This window comes from Loxodonta africana, chromosome 10 (assembly GCF_030014295.1).
Source record: "Loxodonta africana isolate mLoxAfr1 chromosome 10, mLoxAfr1.hap2, whole genome shotgun sequence".
NCBI lineage: Eukaryota > Metazoa > Chordata > Mammalia > Proboscidea > Elephantidae > Loxodonta > Loxodonta africana.
The window spans coordinates 101123073-101144030 of NC_087351.1; the positions used below are offsets into that span (position 1 = coordinate 101123073).

At 39.0% G+C, this 20958-nt stretch overlaps 1 protein-coding gene across 1 annotated transcript in view; it reads right to left on the reverse strand.

The window, feature by feature from the left end:
* Nucleotides 1–18916: 18916 nt before the first annotated feature.
* The window catches only part of GALC (galactosylceramidase), a 77586-nt gene continuing 75544 nt past the window's right edge, over nucleotides 18917–20958 (reverse strand). Inside the window, exon 17 of the mRNA XM_003408573.4 lies at nucleotides 18917–20227. Coding sequence (XP_003408621.1) covers nucleotides 20081–20227 — 147 coding nt within the window. The 3' untranslated portion in view covers nucleotides 18917–20080. The remainder of the gene's footprint in view (nucleotides 20228–20958) is intronic.

The following is a 20958-nucleotide window of genomic DNA, read 5'->3' on the forward strand; positions in this document are numbered from 1 at the left end:
CTAATATGGTCTATTACTATTTTACTGATTTGTTCATCCGGAACATATATTGACTTTTATCAAATGCCTTGGCCACATCTATTGAAATCAACATACTTTTCCCTCTCCTGTACTCATCGATATAGAGAATTACATTAGCAGATTTCCATTATTGACCCATCTTTGATTTGCTAAAATGAATCTCAATTAGCCCTAATGTGTTTTAATGCATTGCTAGATTCTATTTGCTAATACTTTATTTGGAATTTTCCTATCAATATTCTTCATGAAGATTAAGTTTCTTAGCTGCTAATTGTTTAAGTGCTATTCTTAAACATTTTTGATACCAATGGCGTGTTTGCTTCATAATAATAACTCAGCTTTACTTCTCTTTCTCTTTTCCAGAGCACTTTTAAACAGCCTAAGAACCATCTGATCCTCAAAAATTTTAAATTATCCAATCAGAAACTGTTTTGACCTGATGTTTGATGGCAACTGGATCAATTTCTTCCACGATAATTGGTCCTTGTCATTTTTTTCAATTCCTTTCGAGTCGGTTTTATTAAAGTTTTTTTTTTTTTCTCTCAGAAAAGCATTCATTTAGCCTAAGTTTGTCACTTAACAGGAGATAACCTGCATTCAGATTTACTGATTACAGAAAAACTATAAAACTTTTCTAGTTTATTTATTTACTTTTAGTTTTTAGTCTCTTTCCTTAGGGTTAATCATTAATTTTAAATTAACAATAAAAATAGTTGCTATATATACTTAACTCTGTTTTTCATAGAAGTCTTCTCTTCCCTTCTCTCCTCCTCAATCTAATAAAGAACCTTTGACTGTCCTTAGAGATGCTACCAATAGAAGCAGAAGCCTTCATGGTGGATGAGAGCGGACACAGGATGGAGAAAAAGTAAAGACAAGCAAAGGTTGCTGGGACAGGAGCCTTGCTGGGCTATAAGAGTGGTTCTCAGCCCTGACTACAATCAGAGTTACCTGGAGAGCTTTTAAAATAAATACCAACACCTGAGACTTAGCCCCAACCCAATTAAATCAGAGTCTTCGACATAGAAACCGTGAGTCAGAATTGACTTGACAGCAATCGGTTTGGTTTTTTTTGGTCAGACAATTCTAATGTGAACACAGGGTAGGAAAATCAGTAGAAATATGTAGGGGGAATAAACAAAACTTTTAAATGAATATAGCTGTACAGTCAATACCCCACATTCACCACTCAAAAGACTTTTGAGCTCTATTCTTGTTGTTAGTTGTCATCAAGTCCATTTCGACTCATGGGGACTCCATGTGTGCAGAGTAGAACTGCCCCAGAGGGTTTTCAAGGCTGTGACCTTTCAGAAGCAGATCACCAGGCCTATCTTCCAAGGAGCCTCTAGGTGGGTTTGAGCCACCAACCTTTCGTCTAATAGATTACTTAACTGTTCGTACCACCCAGGGACTACATTGAGCCCAAGACCAAAGCAAGACCACTAGTCTGCTTTAGAGGTTCTGTCCCAGACAGAACAGCTTAGGATCTGTCCTTACGGGTCTGAGAAACAGGATCACATCATCACCACCTAATACCTCAGGCTAAAGAGAAAAACAAAACAAAACAAAAAAGCCCATGTACACAAAAACACACAAATTCTTTCCAACACAAGTCAGATGAACAGTCCCTGAGGCACAGAAGACACGGAGGCAGTTCCTGCAGCTCACTGCTCTCTTCTGCTCCTGCACAAATTCACCATTTCCTTTGGAAAAGATGTAGAATCGTGGAATTAAATCCTGGGAGTAAGAACTCAATGTCTGTCACGTTGCTGTTGTTGTTAGGTGCCATCTAGTAGATTCTGACTCATAGTAACCCTAGGTACAACAAAACAAAACAGTGCCTGGTCCTGTACCATCTTCACAATCCTTGCTATACTTGAGCCCACTGTTGCAGCCACTGTGTCAATCCACTCACTGAGGGTCTTCCTCTTCTTCTCTGACCCTTTCTCTACCCTACCAGGCATGATATCCTTCTCCAGGGACTGATCCTTCCTGATAACATGTCCAAAGTCTTGCCATCTTTACCTCTAAGGAGCACCCTAGTTATACTTCTTCCAAGACAAATTTGTTCATTCTTTAGCAGTCCATGGTATATTCAATATTCTTTGCCAACACCACAATTCAAAGGTGCCAACTCTTCTTGGGTCTTCTTTATTCATCCTCCACCTTTCACACGCATATAAGGTGATTGAAAAGGCCATGGCTTGGGTCAGGCACATCTTAGACTTCAAGGTGACATCTTTGCTTTTGAACACTTCAAAGAGATCTTTTGCAAGAGATTTGCCCAGTGCAAGGCATCTTTTCATTTCTTGACTGATGCTTTCATGCGTGTTGATTGTGGATCCAAGTAAAATGAAATCCTTGACAACTTCAATCTTTTCTTCATTTATCATGGTGTTGCTTATTGGTCCAGTTGTGAGGATTTTTGTTTTCTTTATGTTGAGATGTAATTCATACTGAAGACTGTGATCTTTGATCTTCAGCAGTAAGTGCTTCAAGCCCTCTTCACTTTCAGCAAGCAATGTTGTGTCATCTGCATGACACAGGTTGTTAATGAGTCTTCCTCCAATTCTGATGCCCATTCTTCTTCATACAGTTCAGTTTCACAGATTATTTGCTCAGCATGTAGATTGAATAGGTATGGTGAAAGAATACAACCCTGATGCACACCTTTCCTGACTTTAAACCACTCAGTATCCCCCTGTTCTGTTCAAAGGACTGTTTCTTGATCTATGTACACATTCCTCAAGAGCACAATTAAGTGTTCTGGAATTCCCATTCTTCAAAATGTTATCCATAATTTGTCACAATGTACACAGTCGAATGCCTTCGCATAGTCAACAAAACACAGGTAAACATCTTTCTGATAGTCTCTGCTTTCAGCCAGGATCCATCTGACATCAGCAATGATATCCTTGGTTCCATGTCCTCTTCTGAATCCCACTTGATTTCGGGTAGTTCTCTGTCGATGTACTGTTGCAACCACTTTTGAATGATCTCCAGCAAAATCTTACTTGCATGTGATATTAATGATATTGTCCAATAATTTCTGCATTCAATTGGATCACCTTTCTTGGGAATAGGCATAAATATGGATCTCTTCCAGTCAGTTGGCCAGGCGGCTGTCTTCCAAATCTCTTGGCATAGACAAGTGAGCACCTCTAGTGCTGTATCTGTGTGTTGTAATGCTAAATTGGAATGCAAAAGTTGGAAACAAAGTATCCACAGTTGGAAAATATGGCCTGGGTGATGGAAACAATGATGGAGATCTAATGATAGAATTCTGCAAGACCAATGACTTATTCATTGTAAATAACTTTTTACCAACATAAACGGTGACTATACACATGGACCTCACCAGATAGAATATACAGGAATCAAATTGACTAAATCTGTGGAAAGAGACGATAGAAAAGCTCAATATCAACACTCAGAAGAAGGCCAGGGGCTGACTGTGGAACAGACCATCAATTGCTCTATGCAAGTTCAAGTTGAAACTGAAGAAAATCAGACCAAGGCCATGAGAGCCAAACTATGATCTGAATTTAGAAACCATCTCAAGAATAGATTTGACACGCTGAACACTAATGACCGAAGACCAGATGAGTTGTGGAATGACATCAAGGACATCATACATGAAGAAAGTAAGAGCTCGTTGAAAAGACAGGAAAGAAAGAAAAGACCAAAATGGATGTCAGAGGAGACTCTGAAACTTGCTCTTGAATGTCAAGTAGCTAAAGCAAAAGGAAGAATTGATGAAGTAAAAGAACTGAATAGAAGATTTCAAAGGGTGGCTCAAGAAGTATTATAGTATTATAATGACACATGCAAATAGCTGGAGATAGAAAACCAAAAGGGAAGAACACGCTCAGCATTTCTTAAGCTGAAAGAACTGAAGAAAAAATTCAAGCCTTGAGTTGCAATAGTGAAGGATTCTATGGGGAAAATACTAAATGACAAAAAAAATGACATAGCACGCATCAAAAGAAGATGGAAGGAGTACAAAGAGTCAATATACCAAAAAGGATTAGTTGAAGTTCAACCATTTCAAGAGGTAGCATATTTTCAGGAACCGATGGTACTGAAGGAAGAAGTCCAAGCTGCTCTGAAGGCATTGATGAAAAACAAGGCTCCAGGAATTGATGGAATATCAATTGAGGTGTTTCAACAAATGGATGCAGCACTTGAGGTGCTCACTCGTCTATGCCAAGAAAGACGGAAGACAGCTTCCTGGCCAACTGACTGAAAGAGATCCGTATTTATGCCTATTCCCAAGAAAGGTGATCCAACTAAATGCGGAAATTATTGAACAATAGCATTAATATCACACACAAGCAAAATTTTGCTGAAGATCATTCAAAAGCAGTTGTAGCAGTATATTGACAGGGAACTGCCAGAAATGCAGGCCAGATTGAGAAGAGGACATAGAACCAGGGATATCATTGCTGATGTCAGATAGATCCTGGCTGAAAGCAGAGAATATCAAAAAGATATTTACCTGTGTTTATTTACTATACAAAGACAGTCAACTGTGTGGATCGTAACAAATTATGGATAACACTGTGAAGCATGGGAATTCCACAACACTTACCTGTGCTCATGAGGAACCTGTACATAGATCAAGAGGCAGCTGTTCAGACAGAACAAGGGAATACTGAGTGGTTTAAAGTCAGGATAGGTGTGTGTCAGGGTTGTATCTTTTCACCATACCTATTCAATCTGTATGCTGAGCAAATAAGCCAAGGAACTGGACTATATGAAGAACGGGGCATCGGGATTGGAGGAAGACTCATTAACAACCTGCAATATGCAGATGACACGACATTGCTCGCTGAAAGTAAAGAGGACTTGAACTGCAGGAGACAGAGGAGTGGGCTTTCCGGCCTACGGAGCAATAAAGCTGAGTGCCTTTGGGCAGAGACTGAGGGCCAAGGAAATGTCCACGCCTGATCCACAAATTTGGGACTTGCCAGCCTCCAAAACCAGGTAAGACATTTCTTTTATGTGGTTGGTGAGTTCTGTTAGACGTTGCAAGGAATTAGGGAACCCATAGACAGGATGAAGAGTACTGAGGCAAGAGGGAGTAGTTGATGTTAGGGATGATGAAGTGGTACAGCAGCTTAGAAAAGTTAGACACTTGAGACATCTTTAACCTCCACCTCATAGCAACCAGCTTTGTGCTGATCCTTATGAAAAAAAATTATTCGTTTAATATTATAACACGTGTGTAAATAAAATGAAAGCTAGTGATAACCAAAGGATGAGAAGAGAGCAAATGGAAGTATACGAAGGTTTTTTCATTATACATAAAAAGGTATAGTAATATTTGAAGGCATACTGTGATGATTTAAACATGCATATTGTAAATCCTAAAGAACACAGAAAAGAAAGATGTGCAGCTGCTAAGCCAATAGAAGAAGAGATTAAATGGAATACTAATATAATTAATCCAAATGAAGATAGAAAAAGGAACAAAGAATCAATGGGATAAGCAGGAAACAAATAGCAAGATGGTAGATTTAATCCCAAACAAATCAATAAGAATATTAAATAAAGTGTAAATGAACTAAACATACAAAATAAAAGGTAGAGAATGTCAGTCTTAACTTTAAAACAGCAAAATCCAACCAAAACATATGCTGTCTATAAGAAACCTACTTTAAATATGAATTGAAAAAAAAAAAAAAAAAAGCCAAACCCATTGCCATCAAGTGGATTCCGACTCAAAGCAACCCTACAGGACAGAGTAGAATGCCCCATAGCGCTTCCAAGGAACGTCTGGTGGATTTGAACTGCTGACCTTTTGGTTAGCAGCTGTAGCTCTTAACCACTATGCCAGCAGGGTTTCCAAAATATGAGTTAGGTTAAGTTAAAACAAAAGGTTAGAAAAAGTTACACAATGAAAACACTAGTCATAAAAGAGCTGAAGCACCTGGTTTAACATAAAAAATGCATACATCCGAGCAAGAAATAGTACCAGAAATAAAGGACTTTTTGTAATGACATAGGGAATAATTCATCAAGGAGACAAAACAGTCCTAAATGTTTACGTACTTTATAAAAGAGCTTCAAAACACATGAAGCAAAAATTGTCAGAACCGAAAGGACAAACAGAAAACCAGGGCTTCAAACCAGTTCTTCCAGTTCAGTCACGGCTGAGGAAACAAAACGGGAACAAACCTAAACTTCTAAAATTTGGCTGAATCAAAACAATAACTGAAATGCAAAAAACTACAGGCTGAAGCCCTGCTAGAAACTTAATTTCCCTCTTAGAAAACAAGGGCAGTATACCTGTTGCAGACAATCAAATCTCTTACCAAGTGGATTTTGTACAGTCGGAAACTGCAGTGCCCCATTCAAATAAAGGCAGCCTACCTTGACGCTTGGAATGTGTCGCTCTCCTGAGTTCTACCAATAATCCAATCTCACACATTAGGTTTACACAAGGGCTCACGACGCCTCTTCTGAGTCTTCTATTCCAGGGCTTTGACCCCTAATTTTTCCCATTCTGGCTATAGTTCCAGATCAACCAAATTTTAAAAATCTGGGTCTGTTCCAATTTCGCTTCGTTGGCCATGATCAAACAGGTTAGAACTGACTCGAAGTCCTGCAGAAAATACACGCTTTTATCTGGAGATCTCAACACACCTCTCTAAATAATTAATAGAACAAGTAGGCAAAAAATCAGCAAGGACAAAGAAGTCTAAAATAACACTATCAGCTAACGCGACCTAGTTGATATTTGTAAAACACTATAGCCAATCACAGCAGAATGCATATTATTTTCAAGGTTACACAAACCAAGATAAGCCACCTACTGGGTCATAAAACAAGTCAAAATACATTTAAAATAACTGAAATCAAACAATGTATATTCTCCAACCACAACAGAATGCTAGATTAGACTTCAATAAAAACATATATCTGGAAATCCTAAAATATTTGAAAATCAAATGACACATTTCTAATTAACATAAAGGTGAAAAAGTTACATAGGAAATTAGAGAACATTCTGAATGAATGAAATTAAAAACATCAGATAACAAAATATGAGGGATGCAGCTATAGCAGCGCTCAGAAGAAGATTTTATAGCATTAAAAAGCTTATATTTAAAAACAGAATGATCCAAAATCGAAGATCTAAGCTTACACCTTAAGACGCTAGAAAAAGCAGAGCAAGTTAAATCCAAACTGCCAACCTTTAGGTTAGTAGTTGAGTGCAAACCGTTTTTGGCACCCAGGAAGCTCCAAAGTAAGTAGAAATAATGAAGAGAAGCTATCGATAAAATAGAAAACAAACAAGTAATACAAAAAAAATAAACCAAAGCTGTTGTTGTTGTTGTTGTTGTTAGGTACCATCGAATTGGACTCTAGCTACGCTACGTACAACAGAACGAAACACTGCCCAGTCCTGCACCATTCTCACAATCATTGTTATGTCTGAGCCCGTTGCTGTAGCCACTGTGTCACTCCATCTGGTTGAGGGTCTTTCTCTCCTTCACTGACCCCTCTACCAAGAATAATGTCATTCTGCAAGGAATGGTCCCTCCTGAGAACATGTCCAAAGTATGTGAGATGAAGTCTCACCATCCTCTCTTCTAAGGAGCACTCTGGCTGTACTTCTTCTTCCAAGACAGGTTTTCTCCTTCCTCTGGTAGTCTGTGGTGTATTCAATATTCTTCACCAACGTAATTCAAAGGCATCAATTCTTCAGCCTTCCTTAGTCATTGCCCATCTTTTACATGCATATGAGGTGATCGAAAACACCATGGCTCAAAGTGACATCTTTGCTTTTTAATACTTCAAAGAGACCTTTTGCAGCAGATTTGCCCAGTGCAATGTGTCATTTGATTTTTTGATTGCTGCTTCCATGGGCATTCATTGTAGATCCAAGTAAAATGAAATCCTTTACAATTTCAATATTTTCTCCATTTATCACACTGTTTATTGGTCCAATTGAGAGAATTTTTGTTTTCTTTATGTTGAGGTGTAATCCATACTGAAGCTAGATTTTTGAAAAGATGAATAAACTTGAACCCAACTAATGAAGACAAAATGAGAGAAAATGCAAATTGGTCATATCAGCAATGTACTAAATAAGGGAATATTGTAAACAGTTTTATGCTAATCAACACAATAACCTGAAAAAAAAAAAAAAACCTGAGGAAGTGGACAAATTCCTTTGAAAGACACAAATTGCCAAAATTGACCAAATTTGTAAAGCCCTGTAGCTGTTAAAGCTTCTCATTCTCCATCCACTCTTCTTTACCCTGCTTATGCTGCCAGGCTGGGTGCTGTAGTTTCTTTTGCCAGATGACACTCTGTTAAGCTTTGTCAGTAGAGAGTAGGAGGTGCATGGCAGGAGGGAGGGGCTTCTAGTCCTTGTTTCAATCTGCTTTTTCTTCTTGCCCCTGTAGGTTGCAGCTATTGGCAGCACTTGGGACATCCAGTGATGCTCACCTTCCAGTGAGTTTTGCTAGCATTACCATAGGGGCTGGAGCACCCCATGGAACTTACACCTCCAGCGATTTCACTGACACCCCTAAAGGTGATTTCCCAGCACGCTTTGCCAGCACGACAAAAGGTAGCTTCCTAGTGAGTTTCAGCAGCACCCCAGGAGTCTTATCACAACCCCAGAAGCTGGTTTCCTGCTAACCAGCTGCAGCACACAACATCTCAGCAACTTTCTATGCCACCCACAAGTCCATAGCTGCAGTCTCTAATGAGATCTGAATCTCAGCCTTGTAAAGAAGCCCTCTTCCATTTTTTTTCCTTCCTTAGGTGCCCTACCCTAGTCAAGAAATGGCTGGTCCCTATATTTGCTGGAAACCCTGGTGACATAGTAGTTAAGTGCTATGGCTGCTAACCAAAAGGTCAGCAGTCCAAATCCACCAGCTGCTCATTGGAAACTCTATGGGGCAGTTCTACTCTGTCCTACAGGTCCCTATGAGTTGAAATCGACTCGTGGCAACAAATTTGGTTTTTCGTTTTGGTATATCTGCTATTCCTGCCTTCTTTAGAGTAGTTAATCCCTAGTTAATAATTCTTTATATTAAAATTTTCCTGTTCAAATTACCAGTGTGGTTTCTTTCTCTTGAATGGGTACTGATGGATTCAACTCATGATTCTATCTAAAACTTAAGAACTTCACAAACTCAGAAAATAAAGAAGTAGGGGGAGGCGGGGCCAAGATGGCAGAATGGACAGACGCTTCCAGCAAGCCGTCTTACAACAAAGACCTGAAAAAACAAGTGAAATGAGTATATTTATGACAAGCTAGGAGCCCTAAATATCAAAGGCAAGTTTAGAAAATGAACTGAAGGGTAGAGGGAGGAAGAGACAGTTCAGAAGCAGAGAGGAGTTACCAGACCTGAGTCATCGGGAGCCCTCAGGCACCATTCCCGGGAGCAGCTGCACTGGGCTGGTACTAGCATTCAGCCGCAGTTTCCTCAGGGAGAAGCAGCCAGCCACACAGCCTATTCACACCTCCAGAACCAGAGAAGAACGGTGCTGTCACCAACAGCTAAGTTCTTGCGTATATTTTACCATGTCCCCTGCCCCCAAGTCGGTTTCAGCAGCTGTTCATTTCCCTGGGCCTCAGATAGGCCCTGTTGAGCACCTAGAGCCATCCTCCCGACCTTGGAGAAGGAATAAATTTGCAATTGGGGGAAAAGATAATTTGCCAGCTCCACTAACCAGGGGAGCTCAGGACAGAAGTGGCTCCTGTCCAGGCATAAACCGTCCATGAACCTTGAGCACCTTTCCCTTCTGCATGGACCTGTGCGGGCCTATTTCGGGAAAATAGGCCCTTGCTGGCAGGCTCCAACTGTTTCAGCTGTGCGGTGGAGAGGTGCGTGTTTGATGTTTCATATTGCTTTGCCTATTAAACAGGGTCTTCACCTACCCACATCAGGGGCCTAAAGACTAGTGCCTCCACTCAGGTCACCCAGCCACCCATGACAGGGGTCCAAGGATAACTGGTACCTCCTGCTCCTTACAACCAAAAGCAGGTGCCTATGGTCAGTCTGCAGAACCCACCCACCTGTACACTCTAGGGAACAGGGACACACTTTCCTCAGAAACACTTGGGGGACGATTCTCAGCCCCCTGCCTTGTTCAGAGCGTGACACCCTGCTGCAACCAGATACCAGTACCTACACCAATCACCTCTGCCCCTCTAAGACTGTAGGACACAGCCTGTACCACACACTTGATGATCAGCTACCTGGGCACCTGAGCTGAATTCATACAAGAAAAGTGAATCAACTCCTCTACTGGTAAACCTGATAACAGCTCTAGCCATCTGGGCACAGGACTTCAGAGCTCCAAAGGATAAAATAATCAAGTTAGCCCACTCAAGCAACCCATTTGGGCAAAGCAAGAAGCTACGACACAGTAAGCAAACATAAAATAAACTAATAACTTATAGATGGCTCAGAGACAACAGTCAATATCAAGTCACATAAACAGAGCATGATCATCTCAACAAGCTCTCAAAACAAAGAATTGAGGGATCTTCTAGATGAAAACGCCTTCCTGGAATTACCAGAGGCAGAATACAAAATATTAAAATACAGAGCCCTTCAAGGCATCAGGAAGGAAGTCAGGTGATAATGCAGAACAAGCCAAGGAACACACAAATAAAGCAGTTGAAGAAATTAAAAAGATTATTCAGGAACATAATGAAAAATTTAATAAGCTGGAAAAATCCCTAGACAGACAGCAACCAGAAATTCAGAAGATTAACAATAAAATTACAGAAGTAGACAATTCAATAGAAAGTCAGAGACGCAGAATTGAGCAAGTGGAAGGCAGAATTTCTGAACTTAAAGATAAAGCACGTGGCACCCATATATTAGAAAAATCAGATAAAAGAATTTTTTAAAAAATGAAGAAAACTTAAGATCATGTGGGATTCTATCAAGAGAAATAACCTACAAGTGGTTGGAGTACCAGAACAAGGAGGGATAACAGAAAATACAGAAAAAAAGATGAGGAGATATCTATCCAAGATGCTCATCAAACTCCACAAAAGGTAGATATTTTAAAAGAAAGTCACCAAGACACATTATAATCAAACTTACCAAAACTAAAGAGAGAATTTTAAGAGCAGCTAGGATAAACGAAAAGTCACCTACAAAGGAGAGTCAATAAGAATAAGCTCGGACTACTCAGCAGGCAAGAAGGCAATGCGATGACTTATATAAAAAATGGAAGGAAAAAACTGCCAGCCAAGAATCATATACCCAGCAAAACCGTCTCTCAAATATGAAGGTGAAATCAGGACACTTCCAGATAAACAGAAGTTTAGGGAATTTGTAAAAACCAAACCAAACTACAAGAAATACTAAAAGGAGTTCTTTGGTTAGAAAATCAATAGTACCAGGTATCAATGCGAGACTAGAACACTGAACAGAGCAATCAGAAGTCAACCCAGACAGGGAAATCATAAAAATAAATCAAGATAAAAAAAAGCTCAAAACAGGGAAATAGCAAGGTTATTATGTAAAAGAAGACAACATTAAAACAATAAACAGGGACTAAGAAATGTAATCATAGATCTTCCATATGGAGAGGAAGACAAGGCGATACAAAGAAGTAAAAGTTAGGTTTAAATTTAGAAAAATAGGGGTAAATAATAAGATAACCACAAAGGAGACAAACTATCCTACTCAACAAAATAAAATACAAGAAAAAAATAGAGACTCAGCAGAAACAAAATCAACAACAACAAATATGAGGAAAAGACAGCATACAAAGATAATCTACTGAGCACATAAAATTAACTGGGAAAGAGAAACTGTCAACAACACACAAAAAAAGACATCAAAATAATAGAACTAAATTCATACCTATCCATAAGTATACTGAATGTAAGTGGACTGAATGCACCAATAAAGAGACAGAGAGTGGCAGAATGGATTAAAAAACAAGATCTGTCTATATGCTGCCTACAAGAGACACACCTTAGACTTAGAGACACAAACTAAAACTCAAAGGATGGAAAAAAATATATCAAGCAAACAACAATCAAAAAAGAGCAGAAGATGCCATATTAATTTCTGACAAAATAGACTTTAAAGTTAAATCCACCACAAAGGATAAGGAAGGATGCTATATAATGATTAAGGGGGCAATATACCAGGAGGATATAACCATATTAAATATTTATGCACCCAATGACAGGGCTGCAAGATAAATAAAACAAACTCTATTGGCATTGAAAAGCGAGATAGGCAGCTCCACAATAATAGTAGGAGACCTCAACACACCACTTTCAGTGAAGGAGAGGACATCCAGAAAGAAGCACAATAAAGACACGGAAGATCTAAATGCCACAATCAAACAACTTGACCTTATAGGCATATACAGAACACTCCACCCAACAGCAGCCAAGTATACTTTCTTTTCTAGTGCACATGGGACATTTTCTAGAATAGACCACATATTAGGTCATGAAGCAAGCCTTAGCAGAATCCAAAACATTGAAATATTACAAAGCATCTTCTCTGACTATAAGGTCATAAAAGTAGGAATCAATAACAGAAAAAAGCAGGGAAAAGAAATCAAACTCTTGGAAACTAAACAATACCGCGCTCAAAAAAGACTGGGTTATAGAAGACATTAAGGATGGAATACAGAAATTCACAGAATCCAATGAGAATGAAAACACTTCCTATCAGAGCCTTTGGGATGCAGTGAAAGCAGTGCTCAGAGGCCAATTTGTATCAATAAATGCACACATCCAAAAAGAAGAAAGGGCCAAAATCAAAGAATTATCCCTACAACTTGAACAAATAGAAAGAGAGCAACAAAAGAAACCCACAGGCACCAGGAGAAAACAAATAATAAAAATTAGAGCAGAACTAAACGAAATAGAAAACAGAAAAACATTTGAAAGAATTAACAAGACCAAAAGTTAGTTCTTTGAAAACATTAACAAAATCGATAAACCATTGGCCAAACTGACAAAACAAAACAGGAGAGGAAGCAAATAACCCAAATAAGAAATGAGATGGGTGATATTACAAAAGACCCAACTGAAATTATAAGAATCATATCAGATTACTACGAAAAATTGTACTCTAACAAATTTGAAAACATAGAAGAAATGGATGAATTCCTAGAAACACACTACCTACCTAAACTAACACAAACAGAGATAGAACAACTAAATACACCCATAATGAAAGAAGAGATTGAAAAGGTAATCAAAAACTCCCAACAAAAAAAGTCCTGGCCCGGATGCCTTCACTGCAGAGTTCTACCAAACTTTCAGAGAAGAGTTAACACCTCTACTATTAAAGGTATTTCCGAGCATAGAAAAGAACGGAATACTCCCAAACTCATTCTATGAAGCCAGCATATCCCTGATAACAAAACCAGGTAAAGACACCACAAAAAAAAGATTACAGACCTATATCCCTCATGAATGCAGTTGCAAAAATCCTAAACAAAATTCTAGACAATAGAATTCAACAACATATCAAAAAAAATAATTCACCATGACCAAGAGGGATTCATAGCAGGTATACAGGGATGGTTCAACATTAGAAAAACAATTAATGTAATCCACCATATAAATAAAAGACAAGAATTACATGATTTTATCAATTGATGCAAAAAAGCCATTTGACAAAGTTCAACACCCATTCATGATAAAAACTCTCAGCAAAATAGGAATAGAAGGAAACTTCCTCTATATAAAAAAGGGCATTTATACAAAGCTGATAGCCAACATCATCCTAAATGGAGACAGCCTGAAAGCATTCCCCTTGAGATCAGGAACCAGACAAGGATACCCTTTATCACCACTCTTATTCAACATTGTGCTGGAAGTCCTAGCCAGACCAATTAGGCTAGATAAAGAAATAAAGAGCATCCAGATTGGCAAGGAAGAGTATCTCTACTTGCAGATGACATGATCTTATACACAGAATACCCTAAAGAATCCTCAAGAAAACTACTGAAACTAAGGGAAGAGTTCAGCAGAGTATCAGGATACAAGATAAACATACAAAAATCAGTTGGATTCCTCTACACCAACAAAAAGAACATAGGAGAGGAAATCACCAAATCAATACCATTTATAGTAGGCCCCCAAAAGATAAAATACTTAGGAATAAATCTTACCAAAGATATAAAGGACTTATATAAAAACTTCCACAAGAAACCAAAAAAGAGCTACATAAGTGGAAAAACATACCTTGCTCATGGATAGGAAGACTCAACATTGTAAAAATGTCTATTCTACCAAAAGCTATCTGTAGATTTAATGCAATTCTGATCCAAATTCCAATGACATTTTTTAATGAGGTGGAGAAACAAATCACCAACTTCATATGGAAGGGAAAGAGGCCCGGATAAGTTAAGCATTACTGAAAAAGAACAAAGTGGGAGGCCTGATTTTAGAACCTGATTTTAGAACCTATTATACCGCCACAGTAGTCAAAACAGCCTGGTACTGGTACAACAACAGATACACAGACCAATGGAACAGAATTGAGAATCCAGACATAAATCCATCCACATATGACCAGTTGATATTTGACAAAGGCCCCAAAGCAATTAAATGGGGAAAAGACAGTCTTTTTAACAAATGGTGCTGGCATAACTGGATACCCACCTGCAAAAAAAATGAAACAAGACCCATACCTCACACCATGCACAAAAAAGAACTCAAAATGGATCAAAGACCTAATATAAAATCTAAAACTATAAAGATCATGGAAGAAAAAATAGGGACGTTAGGAGCCCTAATACATGGCATAAACAGTATACATTACTAATAATGCAGAAGAAAAACTAGATAACTGGGGGAAAAACACCTATGCTCATCCAAAGACTTCACCAAATGAGTAAAAAGACTACCTACAGACTGGGAAAAAGTTTTTAGCTATGACATTTCTGATCAGCGCCTGATCTCTAGAATCTACATGATACTGCAAAAACTCAACTACAAAAAGACAAATAACCCAATTAAAAAATGGGCAAAAGATATGAACAGACACTTCACTAAAGAAGGCATTCAGGTAGCTAACAGATACATGAGGAAATGCTCATGATTAGCCATGAGAGAAATGTAAATCAAAACTGCAATGAGATTCCATCTCACTCCAACAAGGCTGGCATAATCCAAAAAATACAAAATAATAAATGTTGGAGAGGTCGTGGAGAGACTGGAACACTTACACACTGCTGGCGGGAATGTAAAATGGTACAACCACTTCGGAAATCAATTTGGCGCTTCCTTAAAAAGCTAGAAATAGAACTACCATACAATCCAGCAATTCCACTCCTTGGAATATACCCTAGAGAAATAAGACCCTTTACACAAACAGATATATGCACACCCATGTTCACTGCAGTACTGTTTGCAATAGCAAAAAGATGGAAGCAACCAAGGTGCCCATCAATGGATGAATGGATAAATAACGGTATATTCACACACTGAAATTAGTCAGTTGCAAAAGGACAAATATTATATAAGATCACTATTGTAAGAACTCAAGAAATAGTTTAAACAGAGAAGAAAATATTCTTTGATGGTTATGACAGGGGGAGGGAGGGACAGTGGAAGAGGGGTATTTACTAATTAGATAGTAGATAAGAACTACTTTAGGTGAAGGGAAAAACAACACAATACAGGAGAGGTCAGCATAACTGGACTAAAACAAAAGCAAGTAAGCTTCCTGAATAAACTGAATGCTTCAAAGGCCAGCATAGCAGGGGTGGGGGTTCAAGGACCATGGTTTCAGGGGCCAACTAAGTCAAATGGCAAAATAAAATCTATTAAGAAAACATGCTGCAACCCACTTTGGACAGTGGCATCCGAGGTCTTAAATGCTAGCAAGCAGCCACCTAAGATACATCGATTGGTCTCAGTCCGCCTGGATCAAAGGAGAATGAAGAACGCAAGGCCACAAGGTAATCAGGAGCCCAAGAGACAGAAAGAGCCACATAAACCAGGCACTCCATTAGCCTGAGACCAGAAGAACTAGGTGGTGCCCGGCTACAACCAATGACTTCCCTGACAGGGAACACAACAGAGAACCCATGAGGGAGCAGGAAAACAGTGGGATGCAGGCCCCAAATCCTCGTAAAAAGACCGGACTTTATGGTCTGACTGAGACTAGAAGGATCCCGGTGGTCACGGCCCCGAGACCTTCTCTTTGCCCAGGACAGGAACCATTCCCAAAGGTAACTCTTCAGACAGGTATTAGACTGGACAATGGGATGGAGAGGGATGCTGGTGAGGACTGAGCACTTGGATCAGGTGGACACTTGAGACTGTGCTGGCATCTCTTGTCTGGAGGGGCAATGAGAGGGTAGAGGGGGTTAGAAGCTGGTGGAATGGACACAAAAAGAGAGAGTGGAGGAAGTGAGCAGGCCGTCTCGTTAAGGGGAGAGCAATTGGGAGTACGCAGCAAGGTGTATATAAGTTTTTGTGTGAGAGGCTGACTTGATTTGTAAACTTTCACTTAAAGCACAATAAAAATTTTTTAAAGAGCAGTAGGAGTATGTCCTTTATCAAAGTTTTGTTAATCATTGTTTAATTTTCAAATATTAAACCAACTTTCCATCTTCAGAATACAGGATACATCATGACCAAGTGGGGTTTATTACCCTGCTCATATATTGGTGGATTTGATTTGTGAGTGTTTGGTTAAGGGTTTTTATTTTTTTCTGTTCACACAGAATGTTGGACTGTAGTTTTCTTGTACTGTCTTCGGCTTTGGCAGCAGAGTGGTGAGTCATAAAATCAGTTAGGAAGTGTGATGAATCTCTGTCAATATACAGAGACAAACAGATATACATACACATACATACATACACATCAGGGTTCCACTAGAGCAACAGAACCGGCAGAATATGTATGTGTATATACACACATCCTGTGATGGTCCTATCCTGTGAACATCACTCTGATACCCGAAACAAAGACAGTACAAGAAAACTACAGTCCAACATTCTGTAGGAATAAAAAAATGAAAACCTTTAATCAAACATTGGCAAATCGAATCCACCAATATATAAGCTCGGTAATAAATTCCACTTGGTCATGACATATTTCAAGGATGGAAAGTTGGTTCAATATCTGAAAACAATGTGACTCGCCACATTAACAGAACAGAGAAAAATTTTATAATCGTCTCATTAAATATGTCTTAGTTATCTAGTGCTACCGTAACAGAAATGCCACAAATGAAAGGCTTTAACAAAGAGAAATTTATTTTCTAGTACACACCAATAAGAATGGTTAAAATTAGAAAGAATGATAATATGATGTATTAATAAGAATGTGGAACAACTGGAACTCTCAAACATTCCTAGTGGGAATGTAAATTAAATTTATAAAATCATTTGTAAAAGAGTTTGGCAGCTTCTTACATATAAAGGTACACTTACCGTAAGACCCAGAAATTTTCCTCCTCCGTATTTACATTGAAGAAATAAAAATATATGCCCACACAAAGACTTGCACACAAATGTTCATAGCAGCATTATTTTTAATACGGAAGGCTGGGGAAGGGAGAGGAGACAAACTGTGGTACAGTCATACAATGGAATACTCTTTAGCAATAAGGAGTGATCTACTAACAGACGCCACAACATGGACAAATCTCAGAAGCATTGTGCCAAATGACAGAAACTATTCACAAAAGAGTACATAATGTATGATACCACTTTTAATGATGTTTGAAACAAAGCAATCTAAACTATCGTGATAAAAATCTGATTGACAGCACCTAAGATAGGGAGTGTGGGAGGGAGGGAGGACTGACTGCACAGGTGTATGAGAGAAATTTCTGGGGTGATGGAACTGCCCAATATCTTGGCTGGAGGGTTGGTTACACAGGTACACCCATTTATCAAAACTCACTGAACTGCACATTTCAAGTGGAGCGCTTTATTGTATGTTAATTATACCACAGTAAAGTTAATATTTTAAAAAATATGCAGAGACCCAAGTTTTAACTTAGTTTGTTCTCCATAATTTGATTTATTCTTATAATTAGCTTCTGATCTTCAACAGCAATTCAAAATTTCGTGTCAGCTTCACCTACATTGTTGTTAGGTGCTGTCGAGTCAGTTTCAACTCACAGTAACCCTCTGTTGTTGTTAGGTGCTGTTGAGTCGGTTCCGACTCATAGCAACCCTATGCACAACAGAACGAAACACTGCCCGGTCTTGCACCATCCTTACAATCGTTGTTATGCCTGACCCCATTGTTGCAGTCACTGTGTCAATCCACCTCATGGAGGATCTTCCTCTTTTCCACTGACCCTGTACTTTGCCAGGCATAATGTCCTTCTTCAGAGACTGATCCCTCCTGACAACATGCCCAAAGTATGTAAGATGCAGTCTCGCCATCCTTGCTTCCAAGGAGCATTCTGGTTGTACTTCCTCCAAGACAGATTTATTTGTTCTTCTGGCAGTCCACGGTATATTCAATATTCTTCGCCAACACCACAATTCAAAGGCATCAGTTCTTCTTCGGTCTTCCTTATTCATTGTCCAGCTTTCACATGCAAGTGACCCTCTAGGACAGAGAACTGCCCCATAGAGTTTTCCGAGGAGTGGCTAGTGGCCTTTAACTGCCGACTTTTTAGTTAGCAGCCAAGGTCCAACCACTACACCACCAGGGTGGGTGGGTGGGTAGGGGTATGTGTGTGTGTGTGTGTGGTGTATAGCCTACATGCAAAATAGTAGAATTAGTTCAGTGAAGTTTTTAAACATTCCGGAATTTCCTTTATCCACATGAATGAGTTGTTTATAAGAGGTGCACCAATGCTAACGTAAATTCTACTGCAATGAGAAACACACGGCATGAAAAACCTGTATTTAAGTATAAACAGATTTGTACTTAAGGGGAAAAAAAAAAATGGCACTGGGTTTGGTTTTTTTTTTTTTTTAACCACACAAAGGAAACCTTGGTGGCGTAGTGGTTAAGTGCTACGTCTGTAAACCAAAGGGTCAGCAGTTCGAATCCGCCAGGAGCTCCTTGGAAACTCTATGGGGCGGTTCTATTCTGTCCTATAGGGTCGCTATGAGTCGGAATCGACTTGACAGCACTGGGTTTGGTTTTGTTTTTAACCACACAAAACATTAGCAGTGACCCAAACTATGAGCTAGCAAAAGGCTAATGTTCTCCTCTTCCACACACAAAGAGATAAAAAGAACTGATTGGTGGTTTTAATCTGCTACCAGTGGCTCATGGGAAGGCAGACCACAAAAGGCACAAAGAAATGAGACACACGAAAATTGCTACAACTTTGTCTACAGACTCAGATACAGCATTGGCTATACTGGGTTTTCTTTCTTTTTCCAGCCATCTGGGAAAACATTCACAGATTAGAAGAATTATAAGACTAAAAGTTAGATCCAAAAGAATTACAGAATACAGATGACCAAATTAATCTGCTAATATTTATTACTGCAGAAATAGCTCTAGAGGTATCTGATTAGTGAGGGATTTTTCAAACCATCCCGCTCATCACATCTTGCAATTCAGAAGCATCATCTTAAAACGGAAAAAAAAAATGCTTTTTAGAATAAAAGGATAATATGTAGCAGTGGTTTTCAGGAAAAACCACATCCAGTGTTCTTCAGCTTCTTATGGTAGCATCAGGACAAGCACGTCAGCTCACTGAGACATGTGGTCAGCACTCGGCATTCATACAAACGTCCTGGTGATGATCAAGTTATCAACATCTGCATGATCACTTGCAAGTAAGATGAAGAGAGCTACCTCAACATTAAGACCAAGGCTTCAAGGTCTGAACCACCTAGACCACTCCACAGGATAGGCCCGACACATCGTCCGAATTTTAGAGGACACATCAGGCAGTGCTCAAGAGTTGCCTAGTCTCCCCTTGGAATTAGTTCTAGCAAAATCTTCCAGAGGTTTAAGAAAAAAATACACTTTTCTCCCTATTTACTCTTCATTCTCTTTAGCTTCCAAAAGGCTCACATCTTTGTTCATCAAAACACGAACTGGCTCTGAAAAGCAGGAAAAAAAAGAAAATCCAGAGTGTTCTGTGATGCTGAGTAAGAATTAGTTTTGGGCTTCCACTTGAAAGTTGTCAAATTGTGCAAATTCAAAGGAGTAAGTGCCAATTGCAGCCCAGCCATTCTTCGGGAAATTCACACGGACATCTGTCCAGAGAGGTTTACCATTCAACGTGCCAGAGCAGAAATTACCCTGGAATGGAAAGAGACACATCCCTTGAAAACATATGAAAATGACCTTCTGAAATCTATTTCTTAATAACATATAGCATATCTACTTAATGAAGAAAATGTCTTCTTACTCAAGACAAAATGCAATTCCACAAGTTGTAGCAAAAGCTTGAAATACAGAAAACATTTTCTCAAATGAAATTCTTATGCACCTCTTTAAATAGTTTCCAACGTAAAAGGAGTATTTCAGTATTTCCTTTGCTCCACTAAAATGTCCTAAAATCAACGAATGTAAAACTTTTCATAACATTATTATAAAGTTTTAGACAAAAGCCTACTAAAATAAAAAGCATTTCTTATTGATAAGTAGTCCACTTCCACGTGTTGTAGTTACCTGCCACCAGCTCTTCAGACTCAATTGTGCTGGAGCTAAAAGGTCTGCCTAGACCCCATTGTTTATTTAAGGTCCTCACTAAGGAATGTTAGCTCAGCCAGATGAGAATTAATTAACCACAGTTTCACTGTCCTGTCCCTGTGTACAGATGAGCACTTCGAAGCCTTATTATATGTCAGAAGCACCTAACCTTGAGTTAGAAAAATAGTAACCATCAGTTAAACTGATAACTGGGATAGAAAGGAAGTGTCCACAAGAAAGGGCTTCTTTCACTGAGAGAGAAAGACAAAAATAATAGTTTCTTCAGAGCATTGCCATTCCTACTAAACATAGTGCCTGGCACACAGGGAACAAGAAGT